At 45.9% G+C, this 22,113-nt stretch overlaps 1 protein-coding gene across 1 annotated transcript; it reads right to left on the bottom strand.

The window, feature by feature from the left end:
- Positions 1–966: 966 nt before the first annotated feature.
- FOXJ2 (forkhead box J2) lies at positions 967–19,714 on the bottom strand. Its single transcript, XM_016221859.2, has 11 exons — positions 18,950–19,714; positions 12,843–13,189; positions 11,573–11,647; positions 10,745–10,813; positions 10,424–10,564; positions 9,278–9,476; positions 6,819–7,220; positions 6,317–6,418; positions 5,567–5,776; positions 4,665–4,763; positions 967–3,758 (listed from the first exon to the last, which is right to left on the bottom strand). Exons 2-11 carry the CDS (start codon positions 13,173–13,175, stop codon positions 3,670–3,672), a joined length of 1,719 nt encoding a protein of 572 aa, XP_016077345.1. The 5' UTR covers positions 13,176–13,189; positions 18,950–19,714; the 3' UTR covers positions 967–3,669.
- Positions 19,715–22,113: the final 2,399 nt, after the last annotated feature.

The raw sequence follows: 22,113 nt of genomic DNA, 5'->3' as shown, positions 1-22,113 counted from the left end.
TCTAAAATGTCAGGTTTGTTACTACTTCAACATAGTTTCGTCTAAGATGAATACAATTATTTAATCTAAAGATAGAAAATGAGAAGTTTTAGACTTGCAGTGGTTGAGGTGATGGTCTGAACTACAAATTTGTTAAAAAGTGTTATACAGAAAATTTCAAATAACTAGGAATTCTTTCACTTGTGAGATGTCTGATATGATGTGCATTCACAATGTTACCTTTTATTTTACTCTGCTTATATATTTGATGGGAATAAATGCTTTCTTTCTTGTGATTCCTTACAAGGCTCAGAGATTCATGCATTCTTTTAATTGTGTGATACTCAGAATATATCATAATTTCTAGATATGCAGTAAATAAATCTTATTGTGAGTAGCTGTAGACTTGCTGTAATAGCAATTGGCTAGGCTTCTGGAAATCCCAACACATCTCACAAGACCCTGTGTTTAAGTCCCAAGCTCCTTGATTATTGTACAGGGTATTAGGATGAATAAACTCAGCATACTTACAAAGATTCAATAGTTGGCATTGCTGGACTCCTTCTAGAGTACAATTTACCTTGGAAATGTAATCTCAAATATTCCTACAATTGGAATTCCCTCATTGCTGATGCAAAACTCTGGGGAGTACCTGCAATTATGGCCCAGTTCCTCCCCAAATTGTAGTATCTTTAATCTTTAAAATATCCTAGAATGAAAGCAAGATGGCCTTGACCACACACCAAGTTGCAAAGGGTGACTGTCCCTCCCAAGAATATTTCACTATTTTTAATAGCATTTGAAAAAGGGAATGTTAAGGCATGCTTTACATTCTTTTCTCTCATCAATCTTCCCCCCAAAACAGTCAACTAATCAAACCCTATGGTATGAGGTGAGGGAGGGGCGAAAGACCAATTAAAAAAAATGCTTCACATTTCTCCCTTCCTACTCTGGCATAAAAGAAACTTGAGACCAGCACCAATAAGATAAAACCATAAACATTCTTCTTTGTTTTTATTAAGAAAGCATGCAAAAAAACAACAACAATTGTGAGACCATACCCCCCCTTCCCAGCCTGCACCAATGCAAAGCATTATGAGTGGTAGGAAGGACTCACCAAACCAGAAACATAGGGGTTGAAGAGAGGAAGGCAGGGATGGGTGGATCTACACCAAGTAATTGCTCCTTCTGTCCCTCTGCTCCACTTTCCCCCTTGTTTCCTCTAGCAGGCAGTGAGCTCCTGCAGTTTTGCACACATCACCCAATACAACAACGACTATACTTCCAGTCCAGCAGTGCTGAACCAACAAGAAAAAGTAGTATTCTTCCATTTCAGGGTGGGGAATGGGGAACTAAGGCCCAAAGAGGGTCAGATTTGTCCTGTGCCACTGAGCAAGGCTGAGTTTAGTGGAGAGGACCTTAAGTCCAAGGAGGCCTTGATGGACAATCTCCAGCCCTAGCCCCAAACTTCAGTTAGTCTGGCAGCCCACCAGAGTTCTTAATGAGACTAGTTTTCTTTAAGACACAGATGAATTATAAACAAGGGACATTAACATGTATGATTTAGTCTACCCTTGCAAACCCTGTCTGGATCTGAGTAGAAAAGGGGTTTACAAAAGAGGAGTGATAATATGTAAAGGGGATATCTTAGGGAGAACAGATGGGAAGTTGTATGAAGGAGGCACCTTGATTGGAAGGAAAAGGAAGAGATGCCCAAAATAGGAACATGGCAAAGGCATTGTGCCACCCTCTAAGGGAAATTCTCCTTTCCCCAGTAGGAAATATTGTGTCATACTTCAACCCCACTAACTGCCCTCCAACACAGTGGGGGGATTCAAGCCACTCCCACCCCCACCTCTTACAAAGAACTTCAAAGAAATAAAGTGCTCTTTAGTCAACTGCCCTTTCCTGCCCCTTTACGTCAGCCTCACTGGACATCTTCAACAAACTCTCATATATAACCCCCTTACAAAGAAAGGAAGGGGTGGAAGAGGGGGGAAAGCAGGAGAGTGAAAAGTTAAATTTCTTGGAAATCATCAGTAAATTAAAGAATATGAACAAAAAGCAGAAATCAGAGAGAGTGGCCCTGTCCATTCCATACACTTTGTCCTGTAGCTTTCAGGAACTAAACATTCAGAGAAATAAAAGTAAAACTGTTCTTCCCACCCACAACTAAAATTCAACAATTAACATTAAATATACACTAAATACTCTGCAGCAATAAATCATGGCCACTCCTTGTTAAAGGAGATAAGTTATCCCTATATCTTTTTCTGGGGGTCTCCCTCATGGAACACTTCCCTCTGGATTATTTACTCCGCACTACCAAATTCCTTCACCCCCTCAAAAGACTACTGCAAACGTTTCATCCCCAATGGTCTGGAATCCAACACAAAGCATTTTCCTACATAGTTAAATAACTGAAATATTCCTTCCTATGCCTATGCCAGCTCCATTTTCACTTCCCCACCCTCCTACCACCAATTTGGGCTGGTTCTGCTATGATCGGTGGGACATGATCCCATCCCGTCCTAGGACATGATGAAACTAAGAGTGATAGTGGGTTACTTTCATACTGTGAGAACGCCAGAAAATGAGAGGAAATGAGGGAAGTGAGTAGAAGAGTTGAGCAAACAACCAAAGGAGGACAGCATAATATTTGCTGAATGGGAAAGGGATTGAAGAATAGTCTGTAATTGCAGAAAAGAGCCACAGTTAATTTTCAGAGAAAATTACGTTTAAAAAGCCAAAATGGTTTAACTGAAAACACCTCCAAAAAGCTGACCCTATGCTGAATAGTTGTCTTCATCCCTCCCACAGCTGCAAAGCTCAGGCTTGACCTGCCCCATCTCCCTTAGAGAATGGCCTAGGAACGAGCCGATGGACGTTGATTTGACACAGTATTATATACCAGTTACTGAGTGTCTTACACTCCATCACCCCGCTGCAGTATTCTACTCCACCCGACCCGGGCCTCATTCCACTAGGGTTCTGCCGTCACCTTCCGGCACCACCACCATCACTCCTACCCTTGATGGGGAATGAGGATCGCCAGAAGTAAGGACTGGAAATATGAAAGGACAGGGAAGAGCTCAGAGGACAAAATTAGCACCATTGAGTAAAACCTGCAAAGTCACACCTGCCAAGCAGTGTTTGAGATCCTTCTACTTGATAATGTGGCCTCCCCAGTCCTGGACTGAATTGATAAGAACAGAAAACAATTTAAGGCTGAAAGGTGTGATTAGCATTGAATATCTCAGAGAGAAAGGTAAATCCAAAAAAAAAAAAGAGAGAGAGAAAGGTAAACCCAAGTTTGAAACCTTTCTCTGTAGCTATCACAGCCTCACCTTCCAGCCAGATGATTTTAAATTAGTAAGGGGTGCACATGGTTGATGGTATAGGGACAGGAGACAGGGGACCACATATAACCAATAATCATAATAATAACATAATAAGAAGAATAATAAAAGAATTAAGGGGAAAAACAAGAAGAAAGAGGAAGAATGAGGCAGGAAAGAGGGGTTATCTTCGGCAGCATCTTGCGGTGGCTTCTCTGACAGAGAAAGAACAAAACAAGAGGATATATATCTATATACAGGCAAGGGGAGAAGGGATGGGCTGGGGCTTCTCTTTCCCCACTGCCAGGCTTCACCACCCAGCCCTGGGCTGACAGTCACACTCCGTGATGCACTAAGTGATTAAGTCCCAGTCGAAGTCATCAGGGATCTCCTCATTGGCACCAGGAGGTGGAACCGGTGGCCGAGGGACCATATGGTGTGCTGTCAGGAAGAGAGAAAGAGATTAAAAGAAAAGTAGATGGGAAACTACTCTATCAGTTAGATGGGCAGTGCTCAGCCCCCAAAATGCCATGAGGAGCATCTGGTGAAGCTATTGTTCTTAACAGCCCTGAGTTAACTTTGTTGCCGGCCACTACTTCAACGAGGCGCCAGGAAATAAACTAGAGTAGGCCAGCTTCCACGCCAATATAATAGTTTGCAGCCATTACACTTATACTTATGAAGACCATGTAATAATGACAAACAACAGGCAGATGTACAATTATTTGAAATCACAGTTCAGAAATTTGCATATGTATTATATGAATAAGGGATACATGGATAAAGATTCCAATATCACCCCCAAAACTGAAAACACTTGGGCTTTGGAAGGATATTAGTAATTTTTCTAAAATGGATTTAAAGGTAAAATAGCTCAATTTGTACTATTTATGGTAATTTTGGGTCTCTCCTGGCACTCCTACCATTGGAGATAGTTCAATCCCAGACCCCTGATACTAGAGGTCAGGCGACAGGAAAACAGACATGGAGACAGAGCAGCTATGTTTTATGTTTACATACCATGTTCATTTTATTTGCCTGAATATATCTCTTATCCAGCTTCTAATGCTAGACTTAAGTGTTCTACCTATCTTCTGTATACATTCATGCTTTTACTGCCTTTCATTATCAAAGGTACCAGATAATTTTAAAGTAAATCTGTCTTCTTTAGTCTCCTATGACATACACCTCACTAGCAGGTGGCCCACACTCTGGCCTTTAGAATCATGAAGGTTCATTCCTGTCAGGAGGTGCAGGGAATGCAGGCTCAGAGAGAGAAGAAAGTGAAACACCTGGTCAGGGAAATAAGTACTTGGTTGGTGGTGAAACAAGCTTCCTGGCTCTTACCTGGGCGGTTGTATCCTGCTGAGTCCTGGGTGGGGATTGGGTACATTGGTGATGGGCCAGGGTAGAGGTGGGGGGCTTGTGGGTGCCCATAAGAATTCACTGCCAAACAAGAAGAGAGTTACTTGAGTGGGATCATTCTACTCAGTGAAGTTGGGTCCAATAGAGAGGGGAAAAGCAGTCTTCTTCCTCCCCTTCACTTCTTCTCCCTTCCCTGCTTTGTTCTGTGGCCTCCAGGGGAATGAAGGCCTTCTGCGGAAGCTATCAGTCCTAACCACTCAGGGTAAACAGGGCCCAGATACTAGAACTGTGGAAGAACATAGCTATTAGAAGGATAACAACTATAGAAACAGGATCACTGAATCTCATGGCACTGGTTTGATGCTCATACAATGGCAGAGAATCAAAACTTCACTTGATACGATTCAGGTATGGGTTACTGAGACACAATTTGGAATGGAGACATTCTCCTCCCTTTTCTTATGTAATCTCAATTTCCACACCCACAAATCACATGGTCTATTTCTTTGGCAATCTTCAGTACTGGACTTTACAGATAAAAGCTCATTCAATGTGGTGAACAAACTTGTCCCGCTGCTCAGTTAGCTTTTTGTTTTTTTAAAAAATATATATCTTTATTGATTTCAGAGAGAGGAAAGGCGAGGGAGGGAGAGAGATAGAAACATCAATGATGAGAGAGTCACTGATTGAGCCCGCAACCCGGGCATGTGCCCGCGACCGGATCCTAGGTCGACGCTCAACCGCTGAGCCACGCCTGGCCGGGCCTGCTGCTCAGTTTGCATCACTGCCCATTAGATGATTTCTCTCCATTCTCTCCTGCCCTTCTCCTCCCCCTCCCTTTTCCTCAGAGTCCCCACCTCCTTGGCCACTTGCTTTGTTCGTACCTTGGTTCAGGGCTGGCTCTTGTTTGCCACTGGTGAGGGCACAGGAGTCAGCAATACGGGCAGGGGCTGGTGGCCGGTGGGAGCCCCCTTGGGGGGGCATGTGACCAGTCTGAGTAAGGAAGTGGTTGAGGGAGTCACACAGATTGGCAATGTGATGCTGGTCCAGGCTCCAGTTCTTCTGTTCTGCCTGCCGTAGACTCTCCATCAGTTCTACAGAGAAGCAAGAAACACTAATCTTGCAGAGGCCCCAGATCTGTCCCATCTCACTGTTCCAACCATATCATAAATCAGCACTACCGATTAAACGCATTACCCATTATTACTGGCATCCGTTAGAGCTCTCCATTTTCAAACCCTGTACTCGTTTGTCACTAAATTCGTATTATAATTTCGATTTTACTGGTGAATAAAATGAAATTTCAAAGTAGCTGAGGAAATTAGCCATGGTCACACTGTCAGCAAATGGTGACAAAAATACAAACTCCTTGTCCAGGGTTTCTGAATTCCTAAGAGCCTTCCCTCTCCCGCAGACAGAACTGACTAGGATAAATCACTGTCATGGTTTGATAAGGCTTAATATATGACACTTAATTTGCAATTCATATTAATATCATCTACCTTGTGAAATATGGAGGGAAAATAATGAAATCCTCAATCCTCAAACTTCAGCTAACCATTCCCTTCTGGCTCTGGTTTCTATTGGGTTTGTCCACTTACAATGGATCCCTCCTCTCTCTAGTCATCACTAACCTGAGAACTGTGACTGCTCAATGCTGGACCAATTGAGCCGATTCACCATCTTAAAGCTTTCCTTTAAGGAGTCGATATTGGAGCACCAGTCAGGAGGAAAGGCTGTAAAGAGGAGGGCAACGTGGGGCATAAGAGAGAGTCGAGTGTAAGATGGAAGCCAACTCATAGCAGACTAACTACATGTAATATTCTTACATCTACACAGGTTATCGATTATATTACCAAGATAGTTTTAGAATCTCCCTCCCTAGAGATTTAGGACGAGTAAAGCTATCTATACTTGAGGTATTGACAACCCAGGTCACAGGCAGGAGTATGCAAAACAATCCCAATTTATCCACAATTTCTATAACACAGAGCTTGAAGCGGCAACTTCTGTTAGCTCAGATCGGCTCTCATGGAGGAGAGGCTAGACTTGGTATTTACTTCCTCTCCATGCCAGAGTCAGAATAAGGAGGTCATTCACTCTCCTCTAGCATCTCCCTGCATTCTTCTTACTCACCAAAACCAGTACTGTTGATAGGAGCCTGGCCTTGTGCCTGTGGCTGTGGTGGTGGAGGCTGCTGGGCAGGGTGGGAGTGGGGATGGTGCTGATGAGGGTGGTAACCTCCATGCTGCAGTGGGGGTGGATGCATGGCCATCACAGAGGGAGGCCCATAGCCTTCCGCCCCAGCCTGCTTCCCCCCTGGTGGGGTACAACCATCTGGGCTTGGGGTGTGCAGTGGAGGAGGACCCCCTACAGTTGAGGGGCCCTGGGCTGGTGCCTGCTGCTGCTGTGGCTGTGCTTGTTGGGGCTGTGGCTGTGGCGGCTGCTGCTGTTGCTGCTGTTGAGGTGGCGGTGGCTGTTGCTGGTACATGTAGTAGTTGTTAGAGGGCGGCATGTCCCCCAGGAGAGACGAAAAGCCTGCAGTATGGGAGGAAAGTCACTTGGGCAATGCATTTTTCACTCAACAGAATTTCCAGTGGGGTGAGGTGGTTGGCCTCAGACAGAAACCACAGACTTCAAAGGTAAGGGTGTCCTGGGACAGCAGGGATCCCATTGGCCCCCCGGTAGGTAAAACAGATAGAGGGAGGGCCTTAACAGTGTGGTGACCACTGAAACTTTTTCCAAAGGTCAGCATGTACTTTTCTATGCTATTGCACAGGGATCTGGGTGTAGGCCTGTAATCACAGTTTCAAAAGACACCAGTCATCAGGTAAAGTTTAAAAAGCAAAGGGCAAGTCATAAATAAAACAAAGCCATTTGGCATCTATTCTCTCCTCTGCCTCATTGTCTCAACACCCTTCTATTGTATTCACTACCAACAAATGGAGCTTCAGTGAGGAATGCATAAGGGATGGATGAATTTCTCATACAGACTGGGCAGAAAAGAACTAGAGATTGAGGCTAGGGGCTTTCAGCCACCATTAGACTTCAGTGACCACTTTGCTATCCTCAGCAATCTAATTTTTTCCTTTGTCTCTGAGAGCTCCTCCATGTCCGTCCCTTCCAATCAACCAATCACCAGATTGGACTCATTTCTCATGAAACACCACTCTAGATATGAATCCCCTGGGATATAAAAAAAGAAATTCATGACAATATAAATTTTCCAAAGAGTGAGTCCTAACTACTTTTAATCTTTCCATTCGTCTCCTGCTGTCTACACAGGGCCACAGTATAGAACAAGCAAATCTGATGACTCACCCCAAAGTTTGTGGGGTTTTTTTACATTTTATTTATTTATTTTCCATCACCACTTATCCCCCATTACCCTCTTCCACCTCCACCCACCCGCTCACCTAAAGTCTTGACTTTATACCCACATTTAATTTCTCTAAAAACAAAACAAAACAAAACAAAACAAAACAAAACAAAAAGAAATTGCAGGGGACTGAACCAGATCCTCTCTCAAGGAGCCTCCCAATAAGGACTTTAAATCATTCTCAATTGACCATTTAGGAAATTGAGTATGGACAAGATATAAACTGATACCAAGTTGTGTTAGGAATGGTGATAGAAATAAATAACCAAAAAAATGTTTTTTGCTAAAGATGCATGTTGAAATAATATACAGGTAGATGACATATCTGGGAATTGCATGAAAATACTCCAATAAAAAAAAAGGGTGGGTAAAGGTGGAAGAGGGGATGGGGGTGGGGGGGATAAGTGGTGATGGGAAAGAAAAAAAAAAAGCTGAGTGGTAAATGAAACAAACCTAACAAAATATTGGTAACTGTTTAGGTTGGGAGATAGAAACATGAGGGTTTATAATACCATTTTCTCTACTTTTGCATCTGTTTGAAATTTTTACTAATAAAAATAACTACGTTGCCCTGCCGGTGTGGCTCAGCAGTTGAGTATCAACCTAGGATCCAGGAGATCAAGGTTCAATTCCTGGTCAAGGCACAATGCCCAGGTTTTGGTCTTGATCCCCAGTAGGGAGTGTGCAGGAGGCAGCTGATCAATGAACCTCTTATCATTGATGTTTCTCTCTCTCTCCCTCTCCCGTCCTCTCTCTGAAACCAATAAAGACATATTTTTTTAAATAAATAAATAAATAAATAAATAAATAAATAAATAAGTATGCTAAAAAATTAAATTATTCTCACAAAGAAAGGCAGGGACTGACTCTTTTGGGGGGGTTGTTACTGACCCTTAAAGAAAGAGAACTGCTGTCCCCTAGTGGTCATTCTCTAAATGACCTGCTTGCAGCAATAAAATCACTGCCCTTCGTTCTGGAAGGGGGACCCTTCCAGCTCACTTTCTGAAGCTAATAACCCAGACCACATATTGAAACACTTGTCCTTCAAAACTAAGCCAGAAGAGCTCAACTCCAAACAGTATTGACTCATGAGATGTTCCGCCTGACCAGTGATCAACCTCTTCTTGTGTTAAAAATAAGAAAGGAGAAAAGAGAATGTCACCACCTGTTCAAAAACATAAGGACAACCATGCCCCCATCCCAACTCCGGACTCACCATGCTGAGAGGAGGAAGAGGACTTCTCCAGCATGGATTTGTAGAGGTTGCGGAAGGACCAGCTCAGATCCTGAAAATTGATCTCTGAGTAGGAGAATTTGAAGTCGTGGTTGGTGTTATACAAGGGAGGGGGACCTTCAGCACTCTCTCGGCCTGGAGCCCCTGCAGCCACTGCTCCACCATCCACAGATCCTGTGCCCTGCAAACAGAGGTAAGGAAGACTTGATCCACGCCCCAAATGGGGGACCATGCCGCCCTTTAACGGCCCCCCAGCTTCCCTGCCTGTCTCTGTCCTCTACCAACTTTGCAGATATTGAGCACACATCCACACTTTGATGCAGCCTCTTGCCCTTTCCCTATGCTACATCCATGAGCTTATTTATCTTATAAACTTTTTTGCACCCCCCTTTTTTTAAAATATGTCTTTATTGATTTCAGAGAGAGGAAAGGAGAGGGGGAGAGAGAGATAGAAACATCAATGATGAGAGTCACTGACCGGCTGCCTCCTGCACGCCCCGCACCGGGGATCGAGCCCACAACCTGGGCATGTGCCCTGACCGGGAATCGAATCGCCATCTTCTGGATCCTAGGTCGATGCTCAACTGCTGAGCCAAGCCGGCTAGGTGCCCCCCTTCTTCTCATCCCTTTTTTTCTCTAATCTTTCTCAAAGTTCTGTTCTCATTCTTTCTCCCCCACCCCTTCTCTCTCTCTCAGCTTCCCTCTTTTGCTTTTCCCTTCTCTACCAATTTGTCTGCCTACTGTATCACAGAAACTCAATACATAATTTCTTTTATAGTTTATTGATTTTTAGAGAGAGAGGAAGGGAGGGGGGAGAGAGAAACATCAATGTGAGGGCAGAACATCGATCAGCTGCCTCTTGCACACCTTCTACTGGGAACCCAGCCTGCAACCTGGGCAAGTGGGCATGTGCTGTGACCCGGAATCAAACTGGCAACCTTTTGGTGCAAAGGACGACGCCCAACTAATTGAGCCACACCAGCCAAGGCCTCAATAAATCATCTTGAACCATCAAATATATGACTGTATTCAACCACCCAGCCACCCATCCATCCATTCACCCAGCCACTAACTCATTCATCCATCCATTTATCTGCCCCTAAGCCCCCTGCCACCTCTCCTTCCTACCTGGCTATAGCTGGTGATAGATGTGGGGCTCTGCAATGACATCTGAGGATTCCCCTCAGGAGGCAGTGAGGCTTCTCCACTCCCTGGAACACCTCCCCGGGGGCTCTTGCTTGCCTCCTGTTCTGGTGAGTCCTGGGACAGCTGTCGGTTGTGAAAGAATAGAAATCCATAAGCAGATGCTAAACTTCCTCCTAAGACCCATGGTTTCACCTCTGCTGGTATTTGCCCTTTGACCCAGACATACAAAAGGAAAACTCAGGAAAGAATGTGGAAGGAGCAGCTGGCTCAGAAATGACATCTCTCCATAAGGTGGGGACTTACATCATCATCTGGAGGGTGTCTTCTCTTTCGGGAGATGTCAGGACAAGTGTCGATAGTCCAGTAAGAGCCCTAGAAGGAGAACCAGTACCACAGAGAACAAAATCACCTTCAGTGAAAATTCTCACCTTTGGAAAAGTAGCTATTTGGGAGGATTTTCTCATAAAATAACAGTTATAGTTAAGCAAAATGACTGGGACAAAAAAGAAAAATGACTGGAAATTCACAAGGAAGCCTGAAGATACTGGTTAGTTTTGAGTAAATCTGTCCTAAAAGCTAGTATATAAAAGATACCCCCTGTGGTGCAAACACAGACCTCTATTGTTCTGGAGAGATGGAATAATGGTATCTGGTTCAAACAGCTGGAAGTGCCAGGTACAACCCTGCCCTTCCATGTGATCTGAGGCAAGATTCTCTTGGACTTTAGTGTCCATATCTGTCAAATGAAGAGAATGACCTATCCCTTTTTCTTTTTAAAGATAAAAATCATAGGATTTGTGTAAAGAAAAGTTCCTACAGAGGTTATTAAGACCACCTTTTACATCTAGAAAGAGTACTACACACAGAAAACAGGGCAGCAAAGTCAACCTTAAAATAAATATTTCTATTTTTTTAAAAAGATTTCACAATCTTCCTTAGTCACTCCTTTCAGTGAGGGCCCCAACAAGCTTGATTACCAAGTTCTTCCATTGAGAAAAAATAAAGCTGCTTCTCTAATTAACATGATTTCCTCTTCTGGGTAATTAAAACAACCACAAGAGTCTGGGCTGTCAACTACTTTTCTCTCCTTCCTGTTCCTCCCTTCAGTGCTTACAGCAAGCAGTTTCTCACCTTCCCAGGGTCATCCCGAGGTCTGGGCACCTTCCGGAAACACTTGTTGAGAGAAAGGTTGTGCCGAATTGAATTCTGGGGAAGCACAGAAGCAAGTTAGATTTGAGCATTGTGCAAAGCAGAACATTTTCCAATAGGACACAAAGGGACACAAAAGGACATAACACAAAACAAAATTCAAGTATCAGGGTAAACTTAGCACCACTCAACTCTACTAATGGAGGAGCTTACCTATCATTTAGCAAGAGCAATGAGCTAAGAAAAATGCAGAAATTACATTGATGAGTGGCGATGGCTATAAATTTGGCTACTAGGTGCTTCTGGAAAGCTGTTTATGTAGTTTTTCAATCTTTCCACCCAGCTGATAATAGGTATATAAATGCCTCGAAATCACATCTGCCCAATTTCTATACCATTTTATCTGTAGTTAAAAAAAAATGTTTTAAACCTGTTTATATTAATGATAACATATATAAATTATGAGTAAAACAAAGGCACGGGTTCACCTTTGTTTTCTCAACAGCCCCATAGAAGGGACACATTTGAAGGAAAGAAATATTGTCGCGTAAATGTGTTGGGGGTTTTGGTAGCTAGCAGGGACATATGTATAAAGGAAAAAACTGAACACTTTCAACAGTCTTCAGCTCATCATCTGGTTTGTATATCAACTGGTGATTCATACAGTGAGAGAACGACATTAAATCCCAATTCTGTCCTGCAGTTGGCAAATGAATTGTTACTCCAAAAGACTGAGAACATCAATCTTCCTTCTTAGCGTGGAATAGGAGTCCCCTTCTTTTTTTTTTTATCTCCAGCCAAACGACTCATCCTTATGACTTGCTCGGTATGAGCTGCTGGTGAAGGACCTAATTATATTCTTTTTTTCCTTGGTATACAATTTTTAAAAAGATGATGACTATGTGCAATGAAGCTTTGGAAATGCAACAAGATTCCTACCATAGGTAGGAAGGGGCAATGCCATGCCTTGCATAGTGACTTGAACATAGTAGAGTGGCAATAAATATTTGTGAAATGAATGGATCTTCTTTTTGAGGAATCAGAAGAGGGTATGATGACCAACAACACCCTGCTATCCCCGTAACTATTCTTAGAATCTGGGTATTGCTGGGGTCTCCATCTACCTGATGGAAGTATATATCACATGTCTGAGACAGATCAGTCAACTGGACAAGATTACACGCAGAAATAAAAGTAGAGAAAAAAGTGGTCAAAGGCTGAAAATAATCCCTGGTTATAGAACCCTTCCCACCTTCCAACCAATGCCAGCATTCTTGTAATAGGGGAAGTTATCACAGATCCAGCGGTAAATCTCACTGAGGGTCATCTTCTTGGCTGGAGAGGAGTTGATGGCGTAGGTGATGAGGGTGGCGTAGCTATATCGTGGTTTGCCATCCTGGTGGACTGCTGCCTCATCTTTGCTCAGGGTGGCATTGGGATCTGTGGGTGAGCCTGGTGGACACTTGCGGCTGCCCCCTGGAGTCCCAGCCTGGGAGGCACTCCCAAGCTTCTCAATGGTAGCTCGGAGGGTCAGCTGAGGGAGCCAGTCTATGGAGGTGAGGCTACTCTCTAGGTCAGAAGCCATGGTTCTTCTGGGTTCTGCAGAGAAGTGGACAAAGGGAATAGGAACACAGAAAAATGAGTGTTACCTCTGGTTACTGGTGGTAAGTAATACGTGAATCCTAGTGCTTTAAGGATATCCTAGTGCTTTCTTCTATAATTCCCTTAGTAGGCTTGTCTATGAGACAGCCCTCCACATGGCCCTAGAGCCCCCAAATGGATCTGCCACCAATCATCTACCAGACGACAGACTGGTGCTTATTCTACATCTTAATGTGGAACATGGCCAAGAGGTCTCTGCCTTTACGCAGAACTAAAAGTGAGATCAAACCACCCACCCAACTGAGCTATTCCGTCTATTCTCCTTATTGAAAGCCCTACAACATATTTTAAAAGCATGTAGAAATAATTTTTTAAAATACACTTAGCAGGAAACATCTGCCAAAGTCTATTCTTCAGTTTTGTGACACTTGTTACAATTTACATACATCTACAGAGAGCACAGTGAGCAAGTGAAGAAAAACAGTCTAAACAGAAACATACACTAACGAAGCACACACCAACACTTTAAAGATGTTTCACATTAGATATTTTGAGCACTCGCCCTCTTTAGCCCACATACATGTGCATGTGAGGCATATTAGATATATACCAAGCATAAATTACACATAACTACCAGAAAAGAACAGATGGGAGACAGACACATAAACAGAGATCACAATTAGCTATACAGCATACATTACCAACAGAGCACAAAGTCACACACAGAGAGGTAACAGATCCGGAGCACAGCTGCCCTCACACCTAGAAAGCTACCCCTTTGCAAGCTCCTGCCCACAGACACCTCCACCAGGAAGAAGTCATCAACAAGGACCTCCCACCTCTCAGCCTGCTGGGCTTCACTGAGCCAGGGAGACACCCAGCTGAGTGCGCACCCGTAACAATCAGATAGCCTGGCTAAAAATAGCCGCTCTGGGGCTAAGAGCTGGCTCCCCTTCTCCCGCCCTCCTCCTCCTCTCCCCTTCCTTCCCAGCCAGGCACGCACTCTCGCTGCACCTCCATGCAAACTCCTGGCGCTGCCAAACCGCCCACGCCTGATGTTTGCACGCCCTGCCGCCACCCACACAGCCTGGGCGCTCTTACTGGTGGAGAGGTGCAGCTAGAGTGACGTCTTGGTGGGGGAAGGAGAAGAACGATGGGTGACATCTGTAATGCGGGGTCTAGAAAGGCTGGCAGGAACCGCTTGGTAGCCATTTGGCACTCCCCTAGAGCTGATGCCAGCAACCCCTAAGCACTTGCTGCCTAACAGGTTTGTGCCTGCACAGCTTCCAGAGTCCAACTAGTATTTCTTCCTCCTATCCCTGCGGACAGTCTCACCAGGGAATTTCTCTAGCACATCTCAGATTTCAGAATCCTGGACAGAAACATATTATGCATGTAATTTCTAAATCCACGCACAGATACTGTGCACAAGCATATGCACACAACTATACACAAATCCACACAATCAGTCCCAGCTATGGCCGCCTCCCCCTTTCCCGACTCCAACACATCTTTCAGGCTATCAGTCACTCTTCTGGTCAGTCACTCTTCTCCCCTTGACACTTACCCCTTTCTCCTAAGGGTCAACATTCATGCTCATCTCCGTCTCCCCCAAGGTCTCCACCTACGAAATCTTTGCACATACACACCAGTACCCTGCCCTGAGCTCGTCACCAGCAACACACCCACTCCACAGGATGAAGGAAACACCTTAGTCCCTCAGGGGCCTGGGGAGCCAGAGACCCAATTGCAGCCCAAGAATTGCTTGATAGGAAAAAGGGGGGGTCAGATTTATAAATAGCTTCATAAAAGGGTTTTCCTTTTATCCATCCTATCTTCTCTCCCACCACCCACCCTCCTTTGCATCCCGCCACCATGGAAACTTAGGAGCTAACAGGAATGTCAAATCATTCCAGGCCATCTCAGACCTCCTAGCACTATATTAAGTCAAAGCACCCCAGCCTCTGGAGTAGAGGCTGTAACCTGGTCCCATAGCCGGGTTATCCCAGCTGGACAATAATATGACAATGGGCAGTTTCTCAATGACCAGAAGGGTAGGTCTGTAAAGAAGTTTTACCCTACTCCCTATGATCTCCTGCTAAAGATTCCTAGGAAATCTCATCTTAAGAGCACAGAAGCCGTTAGTGGATATTTCATTTGAAACTCACCCAACATTGGATAGGAGCATGAGAGTAGACTTAAAGTGCTAAGAGGGCTTACAGAACCCATTTGGCACATGCCGATCACTGTGACTTCCGAAAAGGGAGGCACTCTCAGCCTTTTGCTAGTTGTTCTCTGCCCTTCTCTATCCTTACCCCAGCACCAGGTTAGGACACGGAGGTTAAATTTAACCTTTCTCCAGAACCTGCCCAGTCAGCCCTCCAGATATGCCCCAGCACTCAAAATATATTCCAGTCTTCCCAGCTACAAGAAGCTTGCAGCAAAAGGTCCTTCTGATCTTTCAGCACCATTCTCCTTCAATCCATCCCACTTCCCCACTCCTGTCACTTCCCCATTCTTGAAGGGCAGCCCAGTGTGAAAAAGCTCAGAGGTTGAGGTTCCTATGTTCCATTCCCAACCTTGACATTGACTCAGTAAATGTCCCTAACCACCCCTTGCTCCCTGCCCTAACCACCCCTTGCTTCCTGAAGTCTTGATGCCTCAGTTTCCCCTGTTAATAAAAGGGATGAAATCATAAACACTGCCAAAGCTTCGTTCCTGGAGGGAAGTGAATGAAGCTTAATGAGCTCGTGGCTGCCACACATTCCACGCTCCCCAAAATAATGGCATGAGGCTAATGTTCAGGGCTATTATTAGAAAGGCAAACAAGAGGTACTTCCATTTCTCAGTCCAGCCAACCTAGTTACCCAGACCTCTCTCTGCAGGTGGGCCTCGTGCCACTGGGCTTGGGCAGAACCTGAGTCAGGCCACATTCTTCTCTGCATGCTGGAAGACTGAAAGGAAATACCCATAGAAACTAGGAAAGGCAGCCAAAGGGCAGGCTCCATCACATCCACAGGACGCCTAATGAAGACTACAGTACTGGGAGAAAGGCAGAGCAAAACAGAAAGACATTCTTTTGGAGTGGAAGGCTGATCCTGGATGAGACATGTACGATCCAAAATTATAGGCACAATTTTCTTCCCATTTTATCTGCAGGGCCAATAATTGTTCTTTGTATGGCGCCAAGGTCAGGTATTAAGGAGTGATAATTTCCTGCTTTGTACATAATGCCAAAACTAATAGAGCAATGGCTAGGTTAACCACATTACCAATTACCAGTCGCGCTGCCTGGGTTTCAGTCCTGGCTCCACTACCTACTGCAACCTCAAGCAAATTACTTAACCTCTGTGTGTTGTAGTTTCTTCACCTATAAATAAAAGATGATAACTGTACCTACATAGGGCTGTTGAGAGGGTTATCTTAATATTCTTAAAGCATTTAGTAAGTATAGCTATTATTATTTTTGAATAGGGGAAAAGAGAATATTAGAAATTAAAAATTAGAAAACTGACAGATCAGAGAGGTGAGACTGGAGGCAGAAAGCCTGTGATGGCTTACACTGCAAAGCCTGCACTGAGTTTGCAATCGTTTTCAGGATGTCAGAAACAAGAGCTTTTCCTTTGGGGATAGTATCATGCCAGTACTGACCAATACCAGGTCTGAGGAGACTCCAAGGATGAAGGAATGGGGGAATACCATCTCTTATTTTTCAAGGGGAACTTGGTCTGCTCATAAGATATGATCTGGAAAATAGCACTCTCTAAATCACAGTTAATTCAGCCCCAGAGCCATTGCTTCTGACTGATTCCAGAGTCAAGGAGAACTGGGAAACAGAGCAAGAAGGGCCAGCAAAGCTGTGTGGTGGTGGTACACCTGGAGGTGTTGGGATGCTATTCACTCTGAGCCATTCAACAAGTTGCATTCCAGCATCTGGTAAAGTACTTTGTAAGAAATAAACTGCTGTTACACCAGAGTTGTCTCTTTTCAGAAGTCAGGAAAGTAGTTCTAGGGTTAAGAGCCAAAGATCCTCATGCTTTGGAGACCGGAGATACAAGAAACAAAGCTCTCTTATTAGTTCTATGAGAAGTGGTCCCAGCCTGAGACTGGGGCATCCTGCTGCCTGGGATGACTTTCATGCAGCCATTCAGGAGGGCTCCCGCTGGCCAGAAGAGGCAAAGCCCTTCCTCCGGGCTGGGCATCCTTACCAGGACCCTCCCCAGGTCCTTGCACAGGGGCACCTGCTTTTAGAGGCCTACCGGAAACATACAATTCTAGGTCATTGGAGGCTTGGTCTGAAAAGCACACATGTACCTGTCTCCAGAAACATATCCACTTGAAACAAAGACAGAGATTAAGAAACATATGCACATCATTTTAAAGCACAGCCACAAAAACCTGGATAGCAGCTCTGTCTCCTATACTCCTATACCACTACTAACAGGTAGATTCCAGGACCAAGTGGATGTACTTAGGGACATAGGACAGCTCATCCATGGCCCAGACAAAGAGAGAAAGAAGAAACATAAAAACTCAAACAGATCAAACCTGGCCTTGCTGTAGGGTATAATATCCTTTACAGAAGATATTTCCTAATGGCAAGGCAGGAAGGCAGGCACCCAATTAGTGATCCCAGGTTGAAAGGCAGAGCTCTACTAAACACCACCAGCCTGGGCTTAGCTAGAAGGATTTCCTGGCACCTTTTCCCTGCATTTTCTAAAGATTCTGGACTTTGATGATTCCTACTCCTATTTTACAAAGGAAAACTTAAATACAAGGTTCCAGAGACCCAGAACTGAACAAGAAGTAAGAAGGGAGAAGATGAGACTCTTAGGTGCTTTTAGGAAAGGGAACTCAGCTCCTCAGAGGTCACATCTCCCTGGTGGCAAACTTATTTAGATGGAAGACTAGAAGGAGGCTGGGCAGAACACTGTTCTCTTCTTGTGTAGGATCTGATTTTTCCTGAGGAACTATCCAAAGGAATTGGATAGGGAACTGGGGCAGTGATACAGGGTCAGCATTAGGGAACAACTTCAGTCCAGGAGTTGGCATCCCCCTGTGCCCTTTCTTCTCGTCTCAGGGCATGTGGAGTTCCCATTTTCCCTTTGGATTTTATTGACAGAGGCATGCTTCCAGCCAGGAATGGGAATATCAGGACAGGAGGCTTCTTGGTATCTGAGGTACAGTGAGTGGGGACAGATTGTTTTTTTGGTCAAGGGGGCAGTAATCACAGTGGTGGGAGAGGGTTCTGGCAGACATAAAGCTGACCTAGGGTTACAGATAAGAAAATGTAATACCAGTGGAAGGCCTAAGCAAGGCCAGGCCACAAAATGCCACCTTGACTTTAGTGAGGGCCCCCTCTCCAGGTGAGAGGGTCCACTGTCCAGGCAAGATGGCCCCAAGGATGAAGGGTGGTATGGGAGTTTGGTTGGGATGTGTCCATCATTGTTACACCGTATGGATGGATTTGGAAAATGCAGGTGTTTTCTGACAGTCCTTTGCTGTCAGCATGGAAAAATACACTTCCTTAGGGACCTCAGAGGAATCCCATCCCTTTAGAGCCCAAATACTAAGAAACCCACTTCTCAGAGCCTCTGCATCAAGGTGTGGGTTCGAATCCAGGAGTTGCTTCAGAACACATTTCTCTGAGTTATCACTCTACCTTCCCTAGTAATGAAACCCAAGAGCCACCATCTCAGACCCCTACACCCGCTAGTGCCTAAAGATGACGGAGAGAAGATGAAAGAGCGCACTAACCTGTCTCCAAGGTTCCCCCAGCAAAGGGAAGGAACCACCTGGTACTGGAGTTTGGGGTTGGAGGGATCCCCCTCTTCAAAGGCAGATGAACCGTCTCATCCTCAGTGGCTCTTCCTGGGCTTGGCTGAGCCTCCCAAGCTGGGGGGGAGACCTGGGTCCCCTGAGGATGAGGAGCGGAGGGAGGGGGCGGGGGAGGAGAAGGAGGTCCTACCTGGGGAAGGTGGCACACCCCCCACACCCTGCCTGTCACGCTGGGGAGGAGGGGAGGAGCCTCTCCCAGCCAGGAGTTGTCTCCTCCCCCTTGGGGGAGTTCCCCTCCCCCCCCAACTGGATCTTTCAGGAGTGGAGGGCTCCTCGGGTCGGCTAGAGACCGGGGCTGAGGGGCTCTGCCCTGTTCCACTGTCTAGGTGCGGGGAAGTTGGGGGGAGTCCTTCCCCTCTCCCGAAAGGCTGAAAGCCGATTCCTCTTCTTTCCCTGGAGGGTCCTCTGCTTCTGTGAGTACCGGCGAGGATGGAGGGTGCCTATGCCATAGGTTTGCCCCCTTTCTCTTTGCCTCGAAAGTCCCGAAGTGCTGAGAGTGTGGCTGGAGGGGCGAGGCGCGCGGGGCGGTCCGCTCCGCTTCCTCCGCGGGGATCGCCCCTTCTCCTTCTGGAGCCTCTGCCGGGCCGGGCCGGGCTTTCCTCGCCTCCAGGAGGAGCGGCTCGTGCCCTGGGAGGGCTCCTTCCTTCCCCCGCGCGGATCGTGAGGGTCTTCGCTTCCACGGGGAGAGCGGCGCGCCGTGCCCGTCCCGCCTCCGCTCCTGGGGTGCCCCGGAGGGTGGGGTTTCGCACTCCCCGCTCTCCCCGGGCGGGCCTGGGCAGCAGGGTCCGGGAGGCCGCGGCTCCGCACCCCCGTCACTGGCTACTGTGGCGGCAGCGCCTCCTCCAGCCCCGTCCGGTCCGGGCCGCTCACTTCGCGCGTGGGGCTCCCCGCGCTGCCACCTCTCGGGCTCCGGCCAGTCGGGGCTCTCGGGGAGCCAGAAGGCGGACGGACAGTGCCAGGGCTCGGCTCGGGCTCGGGCTCGGCTCGGCTCCGCTGCAGGCCCCGGCTCCTCCCCGGCTCCGCGCCGCGCTCCCGGCCCCTCCCCCTCCCCCGCCCGCCGGGCCGCCGCCGCCGCCGCCTCCCGCGCGCGTTAAGGAGGAGCGGGCGGCGCCGCCCGGGGGCGCTGCGGGGGAGCGCGGCGCCGCTGCGCCCCGGCCCCGGGGGGCGCCGCCGCCCACAGCCCCGGAGACGAGCGCCCCCCGCGCTCCTCCAGCCGCCCCCTGGACACCTCGCTCCGCGCAGCCCCTCGCCGTGCACCCGAGGCGACGCCCCGAGACTCCCTCGTTCGCCCCTCGCGCGTGTCAGTCCCAGGCGGACACTAACTCTGGTTCGCGGGCCTTTTCTCATTCTGCCGCGTTCCCTGTGCAGACGCGCAGCTCCGCTTGTCTCAGGAATGCCTTCGATGGGCTTCTCTTTCCCCCCAGGTAGTTTATAAACGGTTAGGGGATTAGGGTGAAGTTAACATGTTACCCTGATCTCATCCTGGGGCTCAGTGAGTGCTTGTTGAATAGTTGAATGAGTGAGTGTATAAAGGGATAAATGAGCCTGTAACTGAGAAAACTCTGAGCTAAACATAAAAAAGTCTAGCTTTATAAATTTGTGCAAAGTCCTTGTTCTCTGGAATCTTGGTCACCAAAGAGAGGACGCTGATCCTCATCTCACCTTGCCTACCCAATAAGCGTTGCTTTTTAAGTTGTACAGAATACAAAATATGACTGTTCAGTTTGCTTGAAAATCCTATAACATATCTTATCCTGGTCACAGAGTGCAGAGTGTTCTTATTCTCTGCCCCTTACAGAATAATGCCCACCCAACGATAGAAAATGCCATACCAGGGAATCTACCTCCACTTTTCCTCCTGGAGTTATATTATTTACATGCAGATTCTTATATATTTCATGCTCTGGACTATTAAAGTTTTCTAAATCTACTCTACTTTCTATCACGTAACAGGAGCTGGGTGGAAGGAGTCAATGGGGGTGGGGACATTTGTAATAATTTCAACAATAAAGATAAATTTTAAATGTAATAATATGAAAGCAAAAATATCCATGAAATATTTGAATCGCTCTAAAAAAAGACTGCATACTCAAGATTATAGCTTGATAACTTCATTTCACATTTAGATATTAGTCTTTTGTCCTCTGACTAAATATATGACACTGTATTTTATTTAAATTATACATGTATAGCCCGGCCGGGCGTGGCTCAGCGGTTGAGCGTGGACCTGGGATCCAGGTGATCGGGGTTTGGTTCCTGGTCAGGGCACATGCCTGGGTTGCGGGCTCGATCAATGGTTCTCTCATCATTGATGTTTCTATCTTTCTCTCTCCCTCTCCTTTCCTCTCTCTGAAATCAATAAAGATATATTATAAAAAATAAATAAATAAATTATACATGTATAAAATTACCTTATATTTACAATGTGCCAGGCATTGAGCTTAGCACTCTGCATGTGTTACCACATTTAATTCTTCTAGAAGTCCCATAAGGCACTATTATTATACCTGTTTTATAGGTGAGAAAACTATGACTAAGAGATATTGACTCTAAGTTCACATGATTAGTAAGTTGCAAAGTCAGGACTTAACAAATCCAAAGGACTCTAAAGACCCAGCTCTTAATTGCTATTCCATTCTCCAGAGCTGTCAGAATTAAAAGTCATCCTTAAACTTAAAGGAAGAGAAGGCCTGTGGAGCCTTTTCTTTCTCCCCACCCTTCCAATATCCAGATACCCCACTTTGAAACATTAACTCATTCCCCTACATACAGATAATTTGGCATCAAATGTTTCTTGCTATGTGTTAGATACTGTATTATGTTTCTTTTTTCAAACTTTTTTGACATTTTATTTGTGTATATGGAATTTGGGGGGCAGGGGTAAAGAAGTAAAAGTACTAAAAATGGAAAAACTAGGGAAGGATTAGACTATTTTTTTCTGGAAATTTAGAAAAAGTAAAATCTCAAGAAATTATTTGATATATACAAGGTATTTGTTGCAGCATTATTTGTAACTGTAAAAAATAGAAACAGGCCCTGACACAGTAGCTCAATTGGTTAGAGCCCACATCCCGATGTGCCAA

The sequence above is a fragment of the Miniopterus natalensis genome, chromosome 2, assembly GCF_054644295.1.
Source record: "Miniopterus natalensis isolate mMinNat1 chromosome 2, mMinNat1.hap1, whole genome shotgun sequence".
Lineage (NCBI taxonomy): Eukaryota > Metazoa > Chordata > Mammalia > Chiroptera > Miniopteridae > Miniopterus > Miniopterus natalensis.
This window is presented reverse-complemented; position numbering and strand designations above follow the sequence as displayed.

Excerpts from the sequence above, each read along its gene's own strand:
- FOXJ2 (XM_016221859.2), bottom strand. The coding sequence starts at position 13,175 with ATGGCTTCTGACCTAGAGAGTAGCCTCACCTCCATAGACTGGCTCCCT. Across the intron at positions 5,777-6,316 it reads TGAGCAGTCACAGTTCTCAG|AACTGATGGAGAGTCTACGG; the intron begins GTTAGTGATGAC and ends GCTTCTCTGTAG. Across the intron at positions 4,764-5,566 it reads AGAGCCAGCCCTGAACCAAG|TGAATTCTTATGGGCACCCA; the intron begins GTACGAACAAAG and ends CTTGTTTGGCAG.